At 41.6% G+C, this 19340-nt stretch overlaps 1 protein-coding gene across 1 annotated transcript in view; it reads right to left on the bottom strand.

The window, feature by feature from the left end:
* Positions 1-6503: 6503 nt before the first annotated feature.
* LOC124805122 (electron transfer flavoprotein-ubiquinone oxidoreductase, mitochondrial) overlaps positions 6504-19340 on the bottom strand; it is a 112801-nt gene continuing 99964 nt past the window's right edge. The window contains exon 11 of the mRNA XM_047265575.1: positions 6504-7290. Coding sequence (XP_047121531.1) covers positions 7127-7290 — 164 coding nt within the window. The 3' untranslated portion in view covers positions 6504-7126. The remainder of the gene's footprint in view (positions 7291-19340) is intronic.

The raw sequence follows: 19340 nt of genomic DNA, 5'->3' as shown, positions 1-19340 counted from the left end.
GCCTCCACTAAATGATAGAGATACACATTAATATGTTACTTACTTTGAGAAGATGTGATGGTAAGTTTTCTGTAAAATGTGTTGGCATAACAATTTAACCCTCACTTAGGGCCAACAATGTTTATAAAATACAGTCTTTTGTAACAATGAATTATAATTATCTACAATCCAGGAAACCAAACAGCAATAGTATTTTGCAGTTGTTCGTATGAGCCAAAATAGAAATTAATACAAGATAATTTCTGCTATGCAACATTATGTAAGTATAGTATTTTTTTTAAATCCATTGAGCCTGACAGTGGTGTGAACCAAACTTAACAAGTCCCAATAGTTAACTTGCATGGCTTCCAAAGTCCACTGTTAAAGGCGAGTTGGATAACAGCAACTGAGAAAAAGACTGTCACTAGGCAGCCTTATGTTTGCCTGCTTCAGAAATTCATGTGGCCAGCTGGTGATATCAGCAATACTTTTACCGTTCGCATATGTGGGTGATTTTACACTATTGATACATTCATATTTTCCATTTGTGTATCTGTTGGGGTTATGAAATAACCTTTGAAAACTTTGAATGGCCTCTGTATAATAACTGGTTCAGCTGTTGTGAAATGTACCAGGCTCATTTCACTAAGGTCAATAGCAATATTTCAGTTATTTAGAAAGCAGATCACTTCTGTTGACTGTTGCCAACAAGATTTTTAGTACTTACCAGATAGAACCTCTAATCTACCAATTTCAAACTAAAATAGCATATTAGAGGCACTTGAGAAGCCCATATTGCAGGATGGAAGGGTTTAGTTATTCAGTAAAAAACAATACTGCAAACACAAAATAGGAGAACTGGGATTTAGAAATTCTACAAATGTTTTCAGCACTAGGAATGAAGGGCATGAATTACAGGCATGTATTTCCAATGTGGCACATACTGGATATGTTTTTAGTATGGTAAGTCACTCAAGTCTCTTTTAAGTACAATGGTTGTAACCACGCTGCTAGGTTTAGAGAAACAATATTACCTTTTAGTAGGAGAAGGATGCTGCAGTACCGGCTCACCATCACATAAATAAGAGATAACCAAGAAAACTATGGCAGTATTACAGTTTCAAGAACTGAAAACCATTACATGTTCAAAAGAGTAAGCAAAACCACAAGTAATGCTTAAAATACACTGCTCAATCGTTTAGGATGAAAGACACTAAAACATTTCTACCTGAGCCTTAAGCACGTTTGAAATTTTCACTCGCAAAGGTCCAGTTGATGTTACTGTAGTTCTCTCCCAGAGAATGGCATTTGTCTCCCAATAAAACTTCTCGCCAAAAAGATATAAGTTATGGAGTTGACACTGACTGCCTGGACCTGCAAGTCCTGGTACCACACTATGTGGTGGAGAGGGGAATGCCTTCCAGATACGGGTTTGTGGCAAGCAAAGCATATTCACTAGTCTTTTATTCTCTTCTACACTGACTTTTTTGACTTATCTCTCTTCTCGGATCTTTTTCCCACCATACTTTGTAAAGTTTTATGTTGTAATATGTTCTCATGTTGAATAAATCTACTCAAATCACTACATGGTTGATTATTACTAGTGTAATCTGCATCATTGTCATATGTAATATCCTCATTGGTGAACCCGGACTGTCTCACCATTTGTTTTGTCTCAGCAAAAATTTTTCGAATGGCAGTGTTGTTTACTATGCACAATGGACCTCCCTCCATTACAAACACATTTCCAAATGCTTCCACAAGGCATTTCACATCAAGATTGTTAAAACCCAGCACAACGTACAGTGCAAATAACCATTAAAACATAGAGGTCCACCTGTCATTTTATCATATCCAGGTGGCATAACCTATACCACTTCAGAACAGTGTGGTTTTGGCATCTCACACTCTGCATCTCCACCTGGACTGGAGCTGCTCACATACTTGAACCTCTGCCTCGTGTGTGTTTCGGACCAGACGTTACCACATCCCCGAAACTGCTATGCTCTATATACTGTGGTTGAGGCAACTTATATTCCATATGTGACTTTCACTACAATTCCATTTTTGTCATCTGCAGCCATGGCTATGCCTGCTGTGACGGGCAACTGTGTATCCTTGCACCATACCCCCAGTACTGGGGCCACAGGCATTGTACGACATACCGCATTTGCTGCTCTCACCCTTTCACCCCACTTGCACCTGGTGTTACCAGCTGCTTCAGCCATGCCAGTTCTGTGCCCTGCATATTGTTGCCACCAAACTGAGTCCTTAGGCAACACACCCAGTTACACCTTCTGATGCTCCCCATTGCCGCATCTGACGATGGTGCCACCTTCCGCCATGCAAGTCTACGTTGTCTCCATCCCATTACTCTGCTACACCACAATGGCCCATGGCATAACCCCTCTGGGCAACCTGTTGCACTCAATAAAGATTTTGGCTCCCAATGCCAGCCCAGTTAACCCCCCCCCCCCCCCCAGCAGTGTTCTGCATACGCAAACCCAAACCACTTGCTCAGGGGCAAACTGCTGAAATCACCTCCACTCTGGACAGGAACCCGTGCACTTGGGTTACTCCCATCAAGAACTTCTTTAACTTACATGGTACATTGACCAATGATTCTCACTTGGTGTACCTAATCATCCACCTCCATGACTACATGGACCTAATTAGTAACTTGGTGCTTGTTCCCCCTCTCATCATAAATACTCTGTCACAAAGAACACAATTATCAAGTGCCTTTCCCATGCTCCATCAGAAATGCTTCACCACATTATACTTGAAGAGTCTCTGGGGGGAAAAGACTCCTTCATACCTGTAGCGTCATCTTTGCACCCTTGTTGATGCTGCTTTCATGCTGGATCTGTCTCTATGGACCATCTGGTCACTAAACTTCCATCTGAATTGCAGCTTCATCTGCTGTCACACGCATCACAACCTCTAGACTCCAAGTTGCGCCTCGCTGACCAAGCTTACACCTTACTTCTACACTGCCAACTGGTCCATACTGCCACTGGCATCAAGAAACTGGAGATGAGTGTCTTTGCTCCCCCCCCCCCCCCCAGTTGGAAGAGGACGTGGAAGAGTGAATGTACACCCCACATGCAACACACAACCACCTGGCAGTAACCTATGCGCGTGGCCTGCACCCAGACGCATGATTCTCTCCGAGAGATGCCGAACCACCATCCGACAGCACACCTACCCCCACCACTCTACCAACAGACAGCACACACACAGTGGCCAAAACCCCTCCACCCAGGGTACCCACTGTACTGGTTTCACTTCATGTTTGGTGATGCAGAACTTAATCTTCACAAGGCTTGCGCATACCCAAACTCCACACATGGTCTGGTTTGGACATGTTGGACTGTATGACTTCCTCTCAATGCCTACAGGTGCAACAGTCAGCATCTGCCACATCAACCAATGGTGGCTGCCTCTGTGTATTGGATGGTTTCTCTGGCTATAATTTTTTGATCGTCACAGGTGCTGTGATCAGTGTGATAACCCCTGCACTAGCTCCAGCAGAAATGACACCTACTAAAGATACCTTATGTGCTGCGAACAACTCTGTTCTTAAGGTCCTTGGCACAGCTGCACTTTCTGTACACCTTGCTCCTGGAATCATTTTTACATGAACTTTCCATGTGGTGGACAATTATGAACCATTCTAGGAATGGACTTTCTACATTTCCGTGTTTTACTGAATATTTGCAAAGCTGCCTTGCTGCATCATGCTTCAGAAACTTTAATTCCAGACTTGTTTCCCCTTCCTCCCACCTTCCCCCCCCCATTGAGGATCGACTCACGCACTCGTTGGTTTTGAGTGCTCATCTTTAACAGCTCGCCTTACTGCACAGCTCACTCACTTCATTGCAAAGTGCGCTGCAACCAATGCTCTCTGCAAACACAACATCCTCCAGCAACGGATCGACGTGGCATCTGAGGAATTAGCAGAGGCACATCAACTGCTGCAACAACTGTCACCTACACAACAATGTCATGACTCCATCAAAACAGTACCGACTGTGGCAGTTTTTAATTTTTTTTTAGATTCTTCTCCACTGTTTGTCACAGCTGCCTCTTTTCATTGTTCTCATGAACTTTTGTCAATGACCTAAATCAGCTGCATGTGTGATGACCACCAATATCGAACATATGGCTATTGCCTTTGACAAGAACTAATGTGATTTATGATTTGATGCTCTTTAATGCAATCCATTATCAACACCGTTGAACGAGTTCCCTTCTATTATTGTACTGTGTTTATATTAATAAAACACTTCACTTGTGTGGTCAGTTTTATGGTGATCTCCTCTGCCCAATGATTCACCATGGCAACATGAATTGTCACTCTGGTGATCCCTGATGTCTTCTGTTTGATCATTTTTTTCACGTGACACATTTATGCCTTCACAGCTAAGTTTATAAAATCGACTGGCTACAGTTTTGTGACTGACTCTGCCATGGTTGCACAAACGGTGTTTTTTGAGAATGACACGCCTACCGTTCAGCCTATACTTATCCCATACTCAAGTGTGTCTACCAGGTTGCATCCATCTCCAAATGTGAACTCTAACATCTCCAGGTACAGCTATCATGGCAGGAACTGCGTATAGGATAACATGTCCATGTCCACAACATGCTACATTACCCAGATTTCATCACAAACCAAATCAACCAAGAGACATCATCTTTGCCAGTACCACTGCAACAGATGTATATACGTAATGTGTACTTTCTCTCTCCTTCCACTATATATCGACCTGTACTTTCGTATGATCCTTGTGCTGACAACATTCCAATTCCTTCATTCGTGACCACAATCATATCATCAGCATGATCATATGCAATAACTGCATCATGTGAGCCATGTACAGCTAACCCCCACCCACACAGATCTCAGACGAACGTACCATTTCCTGGGTCCACATCACCACTACCATCACAACACTATCGCTCACCTCTTCTTGGGATAGTGCAACAGGTGCCTGTCAGATGTTTTCCTTAATTATCTTGCCTGGATAATGAGAATCCCAAAATGTGGTTTTGCCTTTGTTGATAACCTGTTGGACATTTATGGAATTCTGAGCGACGCTTCACACTTCATATCCCTGATTGGCCACTTACAAGACGAATCAGACATCACACTGCTGGTTCTGCCCTCTCAACATAAATATGCTACACCTCATTCCACATTACTGAATGCCTAACACACCTTCTTGCTGAAGCAATTCACATCATACATGACATACTGCTACAGGATCGAACTCCATCCCAATGACAATGCCATCTCCATTCTCAAGCTGCCATTCTCGACAGCCGTTGTACAAGTTGGTTCTGTTATTGTATGGTGTTTACATTAATAAAGTGCTTCATTTGTGTGTATGATAGTGTGTTGGTGGTCTCCTATACACAACAATTCGCTGTGGGAACAGGAATTCCCCACATATGTAATTAAATTTGTACCACCATTAAAAAACAGAAACGAAGATACACAAAGAACGCTAAGAGAAAAATGTTCCCTACCCCAATGCATTTGGATTGCCCACATCTTCATATCATTGATGAACTTTGAATTGTAAGCTACATACGCTTTTTCCTTTACAGTTATTAGAAAAAGTGATAAAGATGAAAAATGGTGAAAATATCACCCTTAAGAAACTACATCTATTGTGTTTCCATTTTGCACATTTAACTAGAAAATATGACATCTATAAAGGATCTGAGACTTTAAAGATTAAAAAACTGACTGTTTTGAGAGTAAAAAACTGGTAATATGAAAAAGTTAACACAGTAACAAAATTAGATGCATGACACCCAATTAATAATTTTCTCAAAAAAATAAAATTTACTTCTTAAAAATGAACAATTTTACTACAAAAATATATAAAAATAACAACACAAGAAAGATAATTATAATCAATTGCCTAAAAAGTGCCAATTATATTTAATCCATGAACAACTTGGATGAAATATGTTGAGTTCTTATCATTCTCCTATTCAAGAGAATATAAGATATGAGTTTACATTTATAGTGTTTTCAAAAATTACCACGGGAAATATGTCACACGAGTTATCATGCACAAAAGAGAATGAAAAATATACATGATGTTTTCTCACAGTCACCATTCATTTTTTATCATAATATATGATATAATGGCTATAGACTCGTGTACTTTCTTCTTAAGATTGAATTTAAAAAAGCTCTTGTATCTTATCTGTTAGGCAGATCATGTACAAGAATCAATTAATCTAGCTGCCATAATATTTACTGAACATTAATTTGTTTTATTATTTGCCAAACATGGTAAATTTAGGCTGTTTCATGAAGCTGTTACAGTGACCAATAAAAAAAAATCAAGAAAAACTGAATATTAACTGTCTGTGAACTTTTGCACAATGTGCCAGAATAATTGGAATTCACTTATATAATAACTGATGTCAGTCTTCAGTGCAACTTATCTCCATTAGCAGCTTTCCATAATCCAGAAACAAATTAATGTAATTACAGAAAATTGTGAAGAGGTTAACAGTTTATTAATTCTATTGCACCAGTTGCTCATTTGTACTGATTTGTAGGCAAGAAGTCAAAGCTGGCATCATGCAGGTTCGTGCGTTGTAGAGGGTCATACACTGAAATCACAAGTAGTCTGATTCAACATTCTGTAGGAATCTGTTGTTGATCTTCAGAGTGACCAATACCAGTAAATTTTGACTCTGTAAGATAACAAGCTGACTGTAAAGATGTTGAAGAAGTTGCTTAGGTTTCTTTGTGTCATAAATTATTCAAATGAATTATTGTTCATTTAACTCAGTTTGAATTGAGTTTAAAGAATCACTGCAAATACATGATCACTTTCATTATTTCTGTATAAATACTTCATTAGATGTAATATTATATTGAACTGACAATGATACGATTACAAGCAATGACACATTATAATTATCAGTGTGAGAATCATGCCACAAAAGTCACCGATCAGTTAAACATAAAGTCATAAGCCAAAAACTCAATACAATGAAAAAAATGTCAGATAAATAAAGAAAAACACAGGCATGTGATTTATTTTAACCGGATAACCAGTAATCTTTGATGAAAAGATGCTGACTCTGCATGATGCCATGTGGTACTCTGCATTTACATTCCATCATAAGCTGGTCCACCACCACCTTCTGGTACCACCCAATTGATGTTCTGGCTTGGGTCTTTAATGTCACAAGTTTTGCAGTGGATGCAGTTTTGTGCATTTATCTGCAATCTCTGCCCAGTGCCATCTTCAAGTGGAACAAATTCATACACTCCTGGAAGGGAAGAAATTTTTTCACATTAAAATGTGTGTTACATTATTTACAAGTCAATTAAAATAAAGACTATAGAAATCTCTGCAAGTTCCACAAAAAATAGGAAGATATTAAATAAATAGCTCATTAGGTGCTAGATCTACAAATTATTTCATTATATGAAACTGCAAATCGCTGTTCACAGCATACACTGTTCAGTCAAAAGCCTTCTCTAAATTTATGTATGTTCTACATATAGATGTGAATTTCTCCATTTATCTTCTAAGATAATAATATTATGAAAAGGTAAGTTGCTACGCAACATTTAGCGGAGATGCTGAGCCACAGATAGGCACAACAAAAAGACTGTCTGTCATTTTGTTGTGCCTATCTGCAACTCAGCATCTCCACTATATGGTGAGTAGCAACTTTCCTTTTCATAATATTGTTACATTCCATCCTGGATTTTCCACTGATTATCTTCTAAGATAATGTCATAAGTCAGCACTACATTGTATGTTTGTTTGATTTGTCTGGATCCCAAATTGTTCGCCCTTAAGGTCAGTTTCCACAATTTTTTTTTTTTCTATTTGTTCCTAGTTAGATAATTCATGCCAGCATTTTGCAAGTATGACTTATTAAATTAAACTGATGGTGTAGTAACGCAATGCTCAGCACCTATCTTTTGTGAAACATGAATTACTACAGTCTTTTTGAAGTCTGAGTTATTGATATTCTATAACATGCAATGTGGAATATTTCTGACGTTGTTCAGTCTCTCAAGCACTTCAGTAATTCTAAGGGAAAGACCAATCCTTTTGAGTCAGTCTTTGGAGTGGCCCACTATGAATTCCTTTCCTGTGTCAGCCTCCTCATCTCAAAGTAGCAGCTGGCCGGGGTGGCAGAGCGGTTCTAGGCGCTACAGACTGGAACTGCACGACTGCTACGGTCGCAGGTTCGAATCCTGCCTCGGGCATGGGTGTGTGTGATGTCCTTAGGTTAGTTAGGTTTAAGTAGTTCTAAGTTCTAGGGGACTGATGACCTCAGAAGTTAAGTCCCATAGTGCTCAGAGCCATTTGAACCATTTTTTTCAAAGTAGCACTTGCAATCTACGTCCACAATTATTTGCTGGATGTATTCCAGTCTCTGTCTTCCTCTATCATTTTTGCCCTCTACATCCCTTCTAATACCATGGAAGTCATTCCCTGGTGTCCTAACAGATGGCCTATCATCCTGTCCCTTCTCCTTGTCAGTGCTTCCCACATATTCCTTTCCTCTTCGATTCTGTGCCGAACCTCTTCATTCCTTATCGTGTCAATCCACCTAATTTTCAACATTCGTCTGTAGCACCACACCTCAGGGGAGAAGGGTTCGATTATCTTCTGTTCTTGTTTTCACACTACCATAGAATACTGTGCTCCAAACATACATTCTCAGAAATGTCTTCCCCAAGGTAAGGCCTATGTTTGATACTAGTAGACTTCTCTGGGCCAGGAATGCCCTTTTTGCCAGTTCTATTCCACTTTTGGTGTTCTTCTTTCTCTGTTCATCACTGCTTATTTTGCTGCCTGGGTAGTAGAATTCCTTAAATTCATCTACTTCGTGGACGTCAATCTTGATGTCAAGTTTCTTGCTGTTCTCATTTCTGCTACGTTTCATTACTTTTGTCTTTCTTTGATTTAATCTCAGTTGTTTGTTAACTATTGTTTCTTCAGGGCGCAAAACAGCTGATGTCATAAGTGCCTGTTTAGTCTCAGTCCATGTTCTGTACTCATTAGACTGTTCATTCCATTCAGCAGATCATGTAATTCTTCTTCACTTTCACTCAGGATAGCAATGTCATCAGCAGCTCATATCGTTGATATCCTTTCACTTTGAATTTTAATTCCACTCCTGAACCTTTCTTTTATTTCCACCACTGTTTCTTTGATGTAAGATTGAACAGTAGGGGTGAAAGACTACATCCCTGCCTTACACCCTTTTTAATCCAAGCACTTCGTTTTTGGTCGTCCACTCTTATAATTCTCTCTTGGCTTTTGTACACATTGTATATTACCTGTCTCTCCCTGGAGCTTACCCCTATTTTTCTCAGGATTTCGAATATCTTGCACGATTTTATATTGTCGAACACTTTTTCCAAGTCAACAAATCCAATGAATGTGTATTATTTTTCTTTAGTCTTGCTTCCATTATCAACTGCAATGTCAGAAATGCCTCTCTGGTGCCTTTACTTTTCCTAAAGCCAAACTGATCGCCATCTAACATATCCTTTTTTTCCATTCTTCTGTATATTATTCTTGTCGTCAACTTGTATGCATGAGCTGTTATGCTGATTGTGCAATAAGTCTCACACTTGTCAGCTCTTGCAGTCTTCAGAATTGTGTGGATGATATTTTTCCGAAAGTCAGATGGTGTGTCGCCAGACTCATACGTTCTACACTCCAACGAGAATAGTAGTTTTGTTGCCACTTCCCCCACTGATTTGAGGAATTCTGATGAAATGTTATCTATCCTTTCTGTCTTATTTGATCTCAAATCCTTCAAAGTTTACTTAAATTCTGATTCTAATACTGGATCTCCTATCTCTTCTAAATTGACTCCTGTTTCTTCTTCTATCACGCCAGACAAATCTTCCCCTCATAGAGGCCTTCAGTGTACTCTTTTCACCTATCCACTCTTTCCTCTGCCTTTAACAATAGAATTCCCATTTTACTCATCATTAGTTACACCAGGTATATTCGATCCAGGGCTGGCACACCTCCCTGAATCACGGGAGCAGTGTGCTGACAAGTGCAGCTATCCAGGTGGGTCGATTGATAAATACCAGTAAATTAATTATTTAATTACCACAACACAACACCCGGCCCACAAGCAGAGATCTCCAACCCTGCCGGTAATCGAACCCGGGCCCACTTGCATGGGAGGAAAGCACGTTACCACCCAGCTAAGCAGGCGGACTCTGACTGAACTCAAATAAATTTTGCATCAAGCATGGTAGAAAAACCTCAGTGACCACCTAACCAGCCAAGAGCACTAAATGCCTACATTGCACTACAACTGGCGGAAAGAGGGGGGGGGGGGATAGTGAGGGTTTAATGTCTCATCAATAATGGGCCATTAGAGACAGATCATTAGCTTGGACTGGAGAAGAAATTGGAAGGAAATGGGCAGTTCCCTTGTCAAACGATACTCTGTTAGTCCCGTAAGTAACTTAGAGAGACCACAGAAATCAATATGAAGGGATGGGGAATTTAATTGTCATCCTCCCGAATGAAGTCAAGCGTCTTATCGCTGTATCACTCTGCCTGGTCTCTAATTGGAGAAGAAATGGACACTACGTTGATAAATATTTGGTGACAGAAAATATTAACAAAGAATTAAATTTAAACTATTAGCGTTCTTGAAGGGAAAAAATCATCTCTCCGTGGATGAAAGTGGTTGACATATACAAGACGTAAAAAAAAAAAAAGTTAAATGAGAGGTGGTAGTACTCCTCGAAACAAGGAAAGTGAGTCCAATAAACTTGGGTCTGGAAATGCCTACTTTTGCGATAAACAAGAGCTTACAAGAGATATTCAACGCGGCCTCCACTCATGACAATGCAACCCTCTGCCCCCCAGCATAAGGAACGACGCACCCTTTGAAGTATAACTGGTCGTTGTTGCACCTGCTGGCACTCATTAAAGACGCGATCCGGTTGTGTACACACATCGTTGACTGGCGTGGCGTATTCTTTCTTTCGTGTCCCCATAACCAAAAGGGGACTTTGGTGTGGGGGACGTGCACGCCAAATGAGATAAAAATGACCAAAAAATGGTGTAGAAAAACGTAACAAATGCAAATAATCCATCTCATGCGTCACACAGTGCCTTATCACTGGGCCATTTAGCTTGCTAGTTGGTCTGTAGACGTTGATCTTCTGTTGCTGGCAACATTCAGCTAGCTTTTGTTCGCTCGCATCCTCAATGCGCCAGATGTCGCGAGTCATTATAAACACAAAACGGCCACGAGGCGACGCTCAACTGTCCCGGACGCAGCCCCATTCGCCACCGTCTGCTGCGGCAGCTCCCCTGCCCCCGTCGCCCTGCTAGGTCCCAGCATTAACAGAGCCGCGCGGGGCACGCCGCCTGCCGCAGTCACGCGGCTAATCACATTATTACGAGGCCGATCGGTCAGCGCGCGCACGCCTTTCATCGGCGCCGAGCAGCCCCTGTTGCTTTTCGGTGCCCTGAGGGGTGTCTGGGGAGCTCGCGAACAAAAGGTGACACACCGCCGACGCCAGCCCCCGCAATCAATAGCGCACGCGCCAAGCCTAACACGGCTTGCTGAGGGTCTCCCCATCTGCATATCAAAGCGTTGCTTCCGAGCACCGCCAGATTCTGAGCCGAGGTCAAAAAAAAATAAACAATGCACTCACTCAAGCCTCCCCATCCCACGATTATAAACGCCTTGACGTCATCGTGCTCGATATCCTGGCAGTGGAAAATCTCCACAAGCTCTGACGAAGCCATCTGTGTGCTTGTCTGGTCAATGTGCCCTTCCTTTGTTCTTCTTAAAGCTTGACATCCGGATTACGACGCCTGGCACCGCAATCAAATGCTCAATGATTGAACAAAAATGCGAAAATACTGAGATATCAATGTGGCCAATTGACGCCAGTATAGTCTGGATTAGATTAGACGTGTTTTTCGTTCTAATTGATCCATAGTGAGGAGATCCTCTGGGATGGGAACACGTCAGAAAACAACGATACACAACAAATATTAGATATGCTAACGTACCTTCCACAGATCCCGAACGAAATTGCCATTGTGGATGTGAAATCAGTAAAAAAATATAAAAAATCTTAATCATATATACATCTAAAAGGATATACAACTGCTCACCAAATATTAAATGTTCGATACACTTAGGTGCATATGATAATTCTTAGGTTATTGTAGACACGAATCATCAAATAAAAACATTTTACAGCACTTATTTACAATGATCCAATTATTACACAAAATTTGTACAGAAGTCACATTGCATGCAATATTCACGTTATATTATATTATTAATAACATAGACACATCAATCGGTTCTGCTAAGAAATTCACCAATGAGGTGGAGCTGACCACCAATAAATCCTTTACTCTCTGCTCAAACTGAACTTCATTAGTAGTTAAACTTTTTATGACTGCTGGCATGTTACTGATAATGTGTACTGATGAATAGTGGACACTTTTCTGAACCGAAGTGACTTCAAATCTTTGTGAAGGTTATTCTTGTTTCTAGTATTGATTCCGTGAACTGAGATGTTGGTTTGGAAAAAAATTAATGACAGATTTCATATATATATATATATATATATATATATATATATATATATATATATATATATATATATTAGGAAGCAGTAGCTAAGTATTCCCAGTTCCCTAATACATACCTCTGCAGGACGTTCTTGATTTCACACCACAAATAATTCGTATTGCGCGTTTTTGGGTTGGGTGAACTATATCTCGTATTTATGAGTTACCCCGGAAACTAATCCCATATGACATTATGGAATGAAAGTAAGCACACTACTGTAGCTTTTCTGTTTTTATATCACCTACCTCTGACAACATTCACATAGCAAACAGAGATTTGTTTAGGCGCTTCAGCAGTTCTGTGGTATGTTCCTCCCAGTTAAATTTATTATCAACCTGTAATCCCAAGAATTTAACACTGTACACTTCTTCTATCTGCTTGTCGTCGTCTTTTAGGCATATACTGGCAGGAAACTTTTAAAGCTCTGAACAGTATGTAGTATGTTTTTTCAAGGTTTAGTGCAGAGAACTGGCTAGCAATCATTTATTAATGTCCATGAAAATTTCATTAGCCGACCTTTCTAAGGATGTACTAGATTTACTGTTTATCTCTACGTTTGTATCATCCGCAAACAAAACAAAATAAATCTGGCATTTGGTAATGTTACTGATGTCACGAGATAAGGTAGGGGCCCTACGATGGAACCTTGGGGGACACCACATGTTACTCGTCTCTTCCCTATTGACACCCATTGTTTTCTGTCAGAGATATAGGATCTGAACCATTTTGCAGCATTTCCTGTTACACCATAATATTCTAATTTACTTAAAAGGATATTGTGATTTACAGTCAAATGCCATTGACAGATCACAAAATATACCAGCAGCTTGTAATTTATTGACTAATGAATTAAACTTATTCTCATACATTCTCACTGTATATGCAGATAGCCTTCTCAATATCAGAACCCTGTAGAAAACACAAATTGTGACTTGGATAATATTTTATTTGCGGTCAGATGGTTAAGAAAACGGCTACATATGTTTGTAAAATTTTTGAGAATATGGGCAAAAGTAAAACTGGACGGAAGTTTGATGGTGTAGTAATACCCGTTAAGTCGTGCCGTTTCCGAAATGTTCGTGCCGAGCCTCCGGACCATCGCGATCTGCCCTCGGTCATAGATGGCGCGCCTTCCTCATTCTCCACATGGACAGTGCGATCACTGATACTACACGCTCCGTGCACGTACCTGACTAGCAGTCGTCTTCACCAGATGACTAGGCTATCGCCTGGACGGATTTATATCGATAGTGGGTCTGTGGTCATAATGTTCTGGCTGATCAGTGCAGGTATCGGCGGTAAATACGAAACTGTAAACTTTGGCGGCCGATGGATGATGAATGTGCGACGCTTCAGCGCAATTTCACCGCGCAGCTGGCAAGTACAGTGAAGAGGGGAAATGTAGCATATAACCTATGCGAATTTCTTTCCGTGAATTCAGCTGGATATTAACTATGCCTCGATGACGGGCGTGTTGAAAATATCCGCAGATATCGCATTTGATAACGGACGTTTAGTTGAGTTCAAAGAATCTGGTTGGAGTAATCGGTGCAGCACTCGACATATGAATACGAACGCTGCAAAACATCAAGAAGGAAGCTGTCGACCAGGAGAGACGACAGAACTTAAGGTCCGAGCAAGTCAGAGAGGCAGGCAGAGCCCCGGATTCATCATTATCATCGATCTGACGCACAACTGGTGCTTCGGTGACAACGAAAGGCGGCTGAGCTCGCGGCTATCCTTGCGCGTTGTGCGGATTATCATTGACCTATGTACGCCAAGAAGCCCGTTTGCAGTAGGCTCAGGCACATTCAGACAGGAATCCCATTGAATGGAGTACAATTGTCTTCAATGATGAGTCCAGCTGCGAATTGAACACTGATGACCAGCAAAGACGCGTCTGGACGCGACCCAGACAGCGGTGAGATTCCAACTTACGTGTCGCCAGCCTTAAGGCCCGAGAATCACGACTGACGGTATGAGGGTCCATTTCTTTTCATAGCAGAATCCCTCTGGTTGTCATCCACGGCACTCTTACAGGACAGCGGTTCATCGACGATATGGTAACGCCCCGTTGTGTTACTCTTCATGACAAGCAACCATGGGCTTACATTTCAGCAACATACGCCCGCCTGCACATGGCGAGAGTCCCAGCTGCTTGTCTTCGTGCTTGGCAAATCCTACCTTGGCCACCAAGGTCGCCAGATCTCTCCTCAATTGAGAATCTTTGGAGCATTATGGGCAGGGCTTTCCAACCAGCTTGGGATTTTGATGATCCAGCGCCGCAAATGGACAGAATTTGGCACGATATCTCTCAAGAGATCATCCAATAACCCTATAAATATTCCAAGCCAAATAACTGCTTGCATGAGAGTCAGTGATCAACAACGCATTATTGACTTGCTCAATTTGTGAAGCTCTTTCTCTTGAGTAAATCACCCAGTTATTCTGAAAATGTGATAATTTGTTTGTCTGTACATGTGCATAATATCTATCGTTTTTCACCTCATTCAGATAATTCCTTCGTGGTGTGTGTTTTGACTTAGTGTATCTGACCATTCAAGTCGTAATAGTTATTCGTGCCTAGTAATTATAGTTTCCAGCTGGATCCCAGCTAGTATGCTTTGCAATGAATCTAGGGACCTGAACCGTTTGAAGCCGGTGCAAAACAAGTTTCAGCAAAAGCGTAAAGCGTAACCAAGGAGGGAAATGTAGGGGAGGGGCGTGCAGGGGGGGGGGGGGGGGGGGAGGAAGGAAGGGAGAGCTGGATTGCCTCATGTTTCGCGCTAAATGGCGAAAGAGTTTGAGATTACATGACTAAAGACTCTGGGTATACTTCCCATCACTCAATATAGATTCCAAGTTCTTTCTTCAAACTTATACATCTACTCACCTGTCCGTCCGTCCGTCTCTCAGTACGGACAGAATTCGTGTTCAAATGGTGATTTATATTTGGAGGGACGTCAGGTGGAGGCGCCAAGAACAGATATCCCCTGTCCCACGTTGAGTATGTAATGTAATGCGTAAGTTGATGACACCGTTTGGCGACAACGCAGTAAAATGACTTAAGATGTAAGTGCTCGCAACTCTTAGTTGCTTTATCTTTTTTTAAATCGTTCTTACAGCAAATCAGTCAGATGTTACTTTAGAAATACATCTACTAATCAAAGAAAGTTGCTTTCGAAATTTAACCTTATGTCTTTTGTTTCGAATGGGATAGATTTACAGCGAGCATTGCCTGTACAATATTGCACAACGTTTCAGAAGTATCTGTGAACTGCAAAGGAGGGAAGCAGTTCCTGGTTCACAGCTTACACACAGACGCCATAAAACACCCAAGTCTATCAATATCCTCCGATTCATTTCAACAAAGTGTCTTGATAGATTTTGAAATGGATAGTGTGACTGGCTGCAAGTACCTGAGTTACTGTCAGTCACCCATCCTAGAGGTAAAATAAAATAACGACGAAACCGGAGAAGATCGCACTTAAAGCTTACATGACATTAGGTGAGATGATCTATAGATCATTGATGACTGCTTGCAACAGTGATGAAAAACAAATTACAACATGCGACAACGAATCACTGTGACTCGATACGCTATCTCATAGGTTTTCAGTGTTGCGTTTCAGTGTGAGGGGGCGATCAAAAAGTTCTCGTTGGAAGGCCGTACAGTCCAGAATCGATATGCCAGGGCAAATTCGCAGTGAGTATTGAGACAATCAACTCACCGACGCACCGGGTTGAAGATACCAGTTTAGTGAAACATCGTGTCCTGCTGCTTAAAAAAGTCCGTAGCCGAACGGTCTGCTGCACATCCTTCGTCCGACAGGAATCACTGATTCCTCAAGGGCTTTTTTAAGGGACCGAACGCGTTATAAGCGCATTGGGAGGGTTAGGACTCCAGGGCGAGTGCTCGAGTGTGTCACTTAAGCTGGCCTAACTTTCGCGTTACTACATTTGAGATATGGGGACGTGGCTTATCACGAAGCAGCAGTATCCCTTATCGGTTTTCGACAGATAAGCTGCCTCGTACACATTCTTCCTTCTCCGATGGGAGTCTGCCGGTGTTTGTACTTCGACTGATTAAAAAAAATGCACGTTGGTCCAGTTTGGACGCATCTGGTAATAACGTTGCCATAGTTCACGTTTCTGCTTTTACCGCACGCACATCGGAAAGACACGAATGCCACACCAATCCCTACCTACATTTTGGTGCCTATATACACGTATCGGAGTTGCGATACGTTGCATATACGCTGCAGAAACGCCCTCAAACGGAAACTTCTTGATCGCCCCTATTTAAACACTTTACATGAATTACGAGGGGTGTTTTTTATCTTTTGACATAGTCTCCTTTTAGAATTATACACTTCGTCCAACGCTGCTCTAATTTGTTGATCCTTTCCGAATAATAGGAATTGTCCAAGTCTGCACAATAGCTATTAGTTGCTGCAATCACCTCCTCGTTTGAATAAAATATTTGTTCCGCCAGCCATTTCTTCAAATTGGGGAACAAATAGTAGTCCGAGGGAGCCAAGTCTGGAGGATAGGGGGGGGGGGGGGGGTGAAATGAGTTGGAATCATATTTCCATTAATTCTGCGACCACAGCTACTGAGGTGTGTGCCGGTGCATTGTCATGATGGAAAATGACTTTTTTGCGTTCCAATCGCCGGCGTTTTTCTTGCAGCTCGGTTTACAAACGTTCAAATAACGATGAATAATATGCAGCTGTAATAGTTTTACCCTTTTTCAGATAGTCGATGAGGATTATCCCTTGCGAATTCCAAAAGACAGTCGCCACAACCTTTCCGGCCGAAGGAATGGTCTTCGCCTTTCTTGGTACTGATTCTCCCTTGGTAACACACTGTTTAGAACGTTCTTTGGTCTCAGGAGTATAGTAACGTATCCATGTTTCACCATAGTGACGAAACGACGCTGAAAGTCCTGCGGTTTCTTCCTGAACAGCTGCAAACCATCCTTGCAACACTTCACACGATTCCGTTTTTGGTCAAGCATGAGCAATCGCGGAATCCATCTTGCGGATAACTTTCTCATGTCCAAATGTTTATGCAAAATATTATGTACCCATTCATTCTAGATGCCCACAGCACTAGCAATCGCACGCACCTTAACTCTTCTGTCATCCATCACCATATCATGGATTTTGTCAATGATTTCTGGAGTTGTAACCTCCACAAGGCGCCCAAAACGTTCAGCATTACTTGTGCCCATATGGCCACTCCGAAAATTTAGAAACCACTTATAAACTGTTCTAATCGAAGTTCCAGAGTCACCATAATGTTTATCAAGCTTCTCTTTAGTCTCCTAAGGCGTTTTGCCTTTCATAATGTTTAATCACCACACGAAATTTTTTTTCGTCCATTTTCTGACAATCACTCGACTTCCTTGATTCACACGAATGCCAAATACAAAGAAATAGACCAATATGGCTGAAACTTGGTGTGCGTTCTTTCCAAAGATGCTACTAACTAAACATGACCTCGATACGCGCTGGTGGTGCAATCTCTCGGACTTTGCAGGGACTTTCCAAACACCCCTCATACATTAAGTAAACACCCACGAGAACGCTAATAATCCTGAGCCAACACAGACAATCAATAACTTAAATGACATGACATTTAAGAATTAAGAGCATCCAGAGATATACAATGACTTACGGGTCATAATAAAATTGTCATCAACAGGTGTTTTGTCTGGTGTCCCCTTCGCCTTGTCTAATTTGCTGGTATGGGTATAATCGACGTAGATAATCAGTTTAAGGCGGCCGACGGAAATCATTTACGATGTCACTGACATCGACATCATCATCATCATCATCATCATCATCCAAGACTGATTATGCCTTTCAGCGTTCAGTCTGGAGCATAGTCCCCCTTATAAAATTCCTCCGTGATCCCCAATTCAGTGCTAACATTGGCGCCTCTTCTGATGTTAAGCCTATTACTTAAAAACATTCTTAACCAAATCCAGGTACCTTCTCCTTGGTCTACCCCGACTCCTACCCTCTACTGCTGAACCCATGAGTCTCTTGGGTAACCTTGCTTCTCCCATGCGTGTAACATGACCCCCCGCCCGCCATCTGAGCCTGTTCGCCCTGAGTGCTACATCTATAGAGTTCATTCCCAGTTTTTCTTTGATTTCCTCATTGTGGACACCCTCCTGCCATTGTTCCCGTCTACTAGTACCTGCAATCATCCTAGCTACTTTCATATCCGTAACCTCAACCTTATTGATAAGGTAGCCTGAATCCACCCAGCTTTCGCTCCCATACAACAAAGTTGGTCGAAAGATTGAACGGTGCACAGATAACTTTGTCTTCGTACTGACTTCCTCCTTGCAGAAGAGAGTAGATCGTAGCTGAGCGCTCACTGCATTAGCTTTGCTACACCTCGCTTCCAGTTCTTTCACTATGTTGCCATCCTGTGAGAATATGCATCCTAAGTACTTGAAACCGTCCACCTGTTCTAACTTTGTTCCTCCTATTTGGCACTCAATCCGTGTCACTGACATCGACCACAAAATTAAAATTCTGTGTTTTTGACTAACAACTGTCTACCGTCCATCATACGGCGGCTGTAGTCTGTTCGTATCTCAATAGGTCAGCGTACATTACTTGACGACGAGCACTGAGTTCTTTCAGAACCCGTGGCTGTATTTGGTGAGTGTGTAAACGTACTTGTTGAACTGAAGG

This window comes from Schistocerca piceifrons, chromosome 7 (genome assembly GCF_021461385.2).
Source record: "Schistocerca piceifrons isolate TAMUIC-IGC-003096 chromosome 7, iqSchPice1.1, whole genome shotgun sequence".
NCBI classification, from domain to species: Eukaryota; Metazoa; Arthropoda; class Insecta; order Orthoptera; family Acrididae; genus Schistocerca; species Schistocerca piceifrons.
The sequence above is the reverse complement of the archived record's forward strand: the minus strand, read 5'-3'. Positions and strand labels throughout refer to the sequence as shown.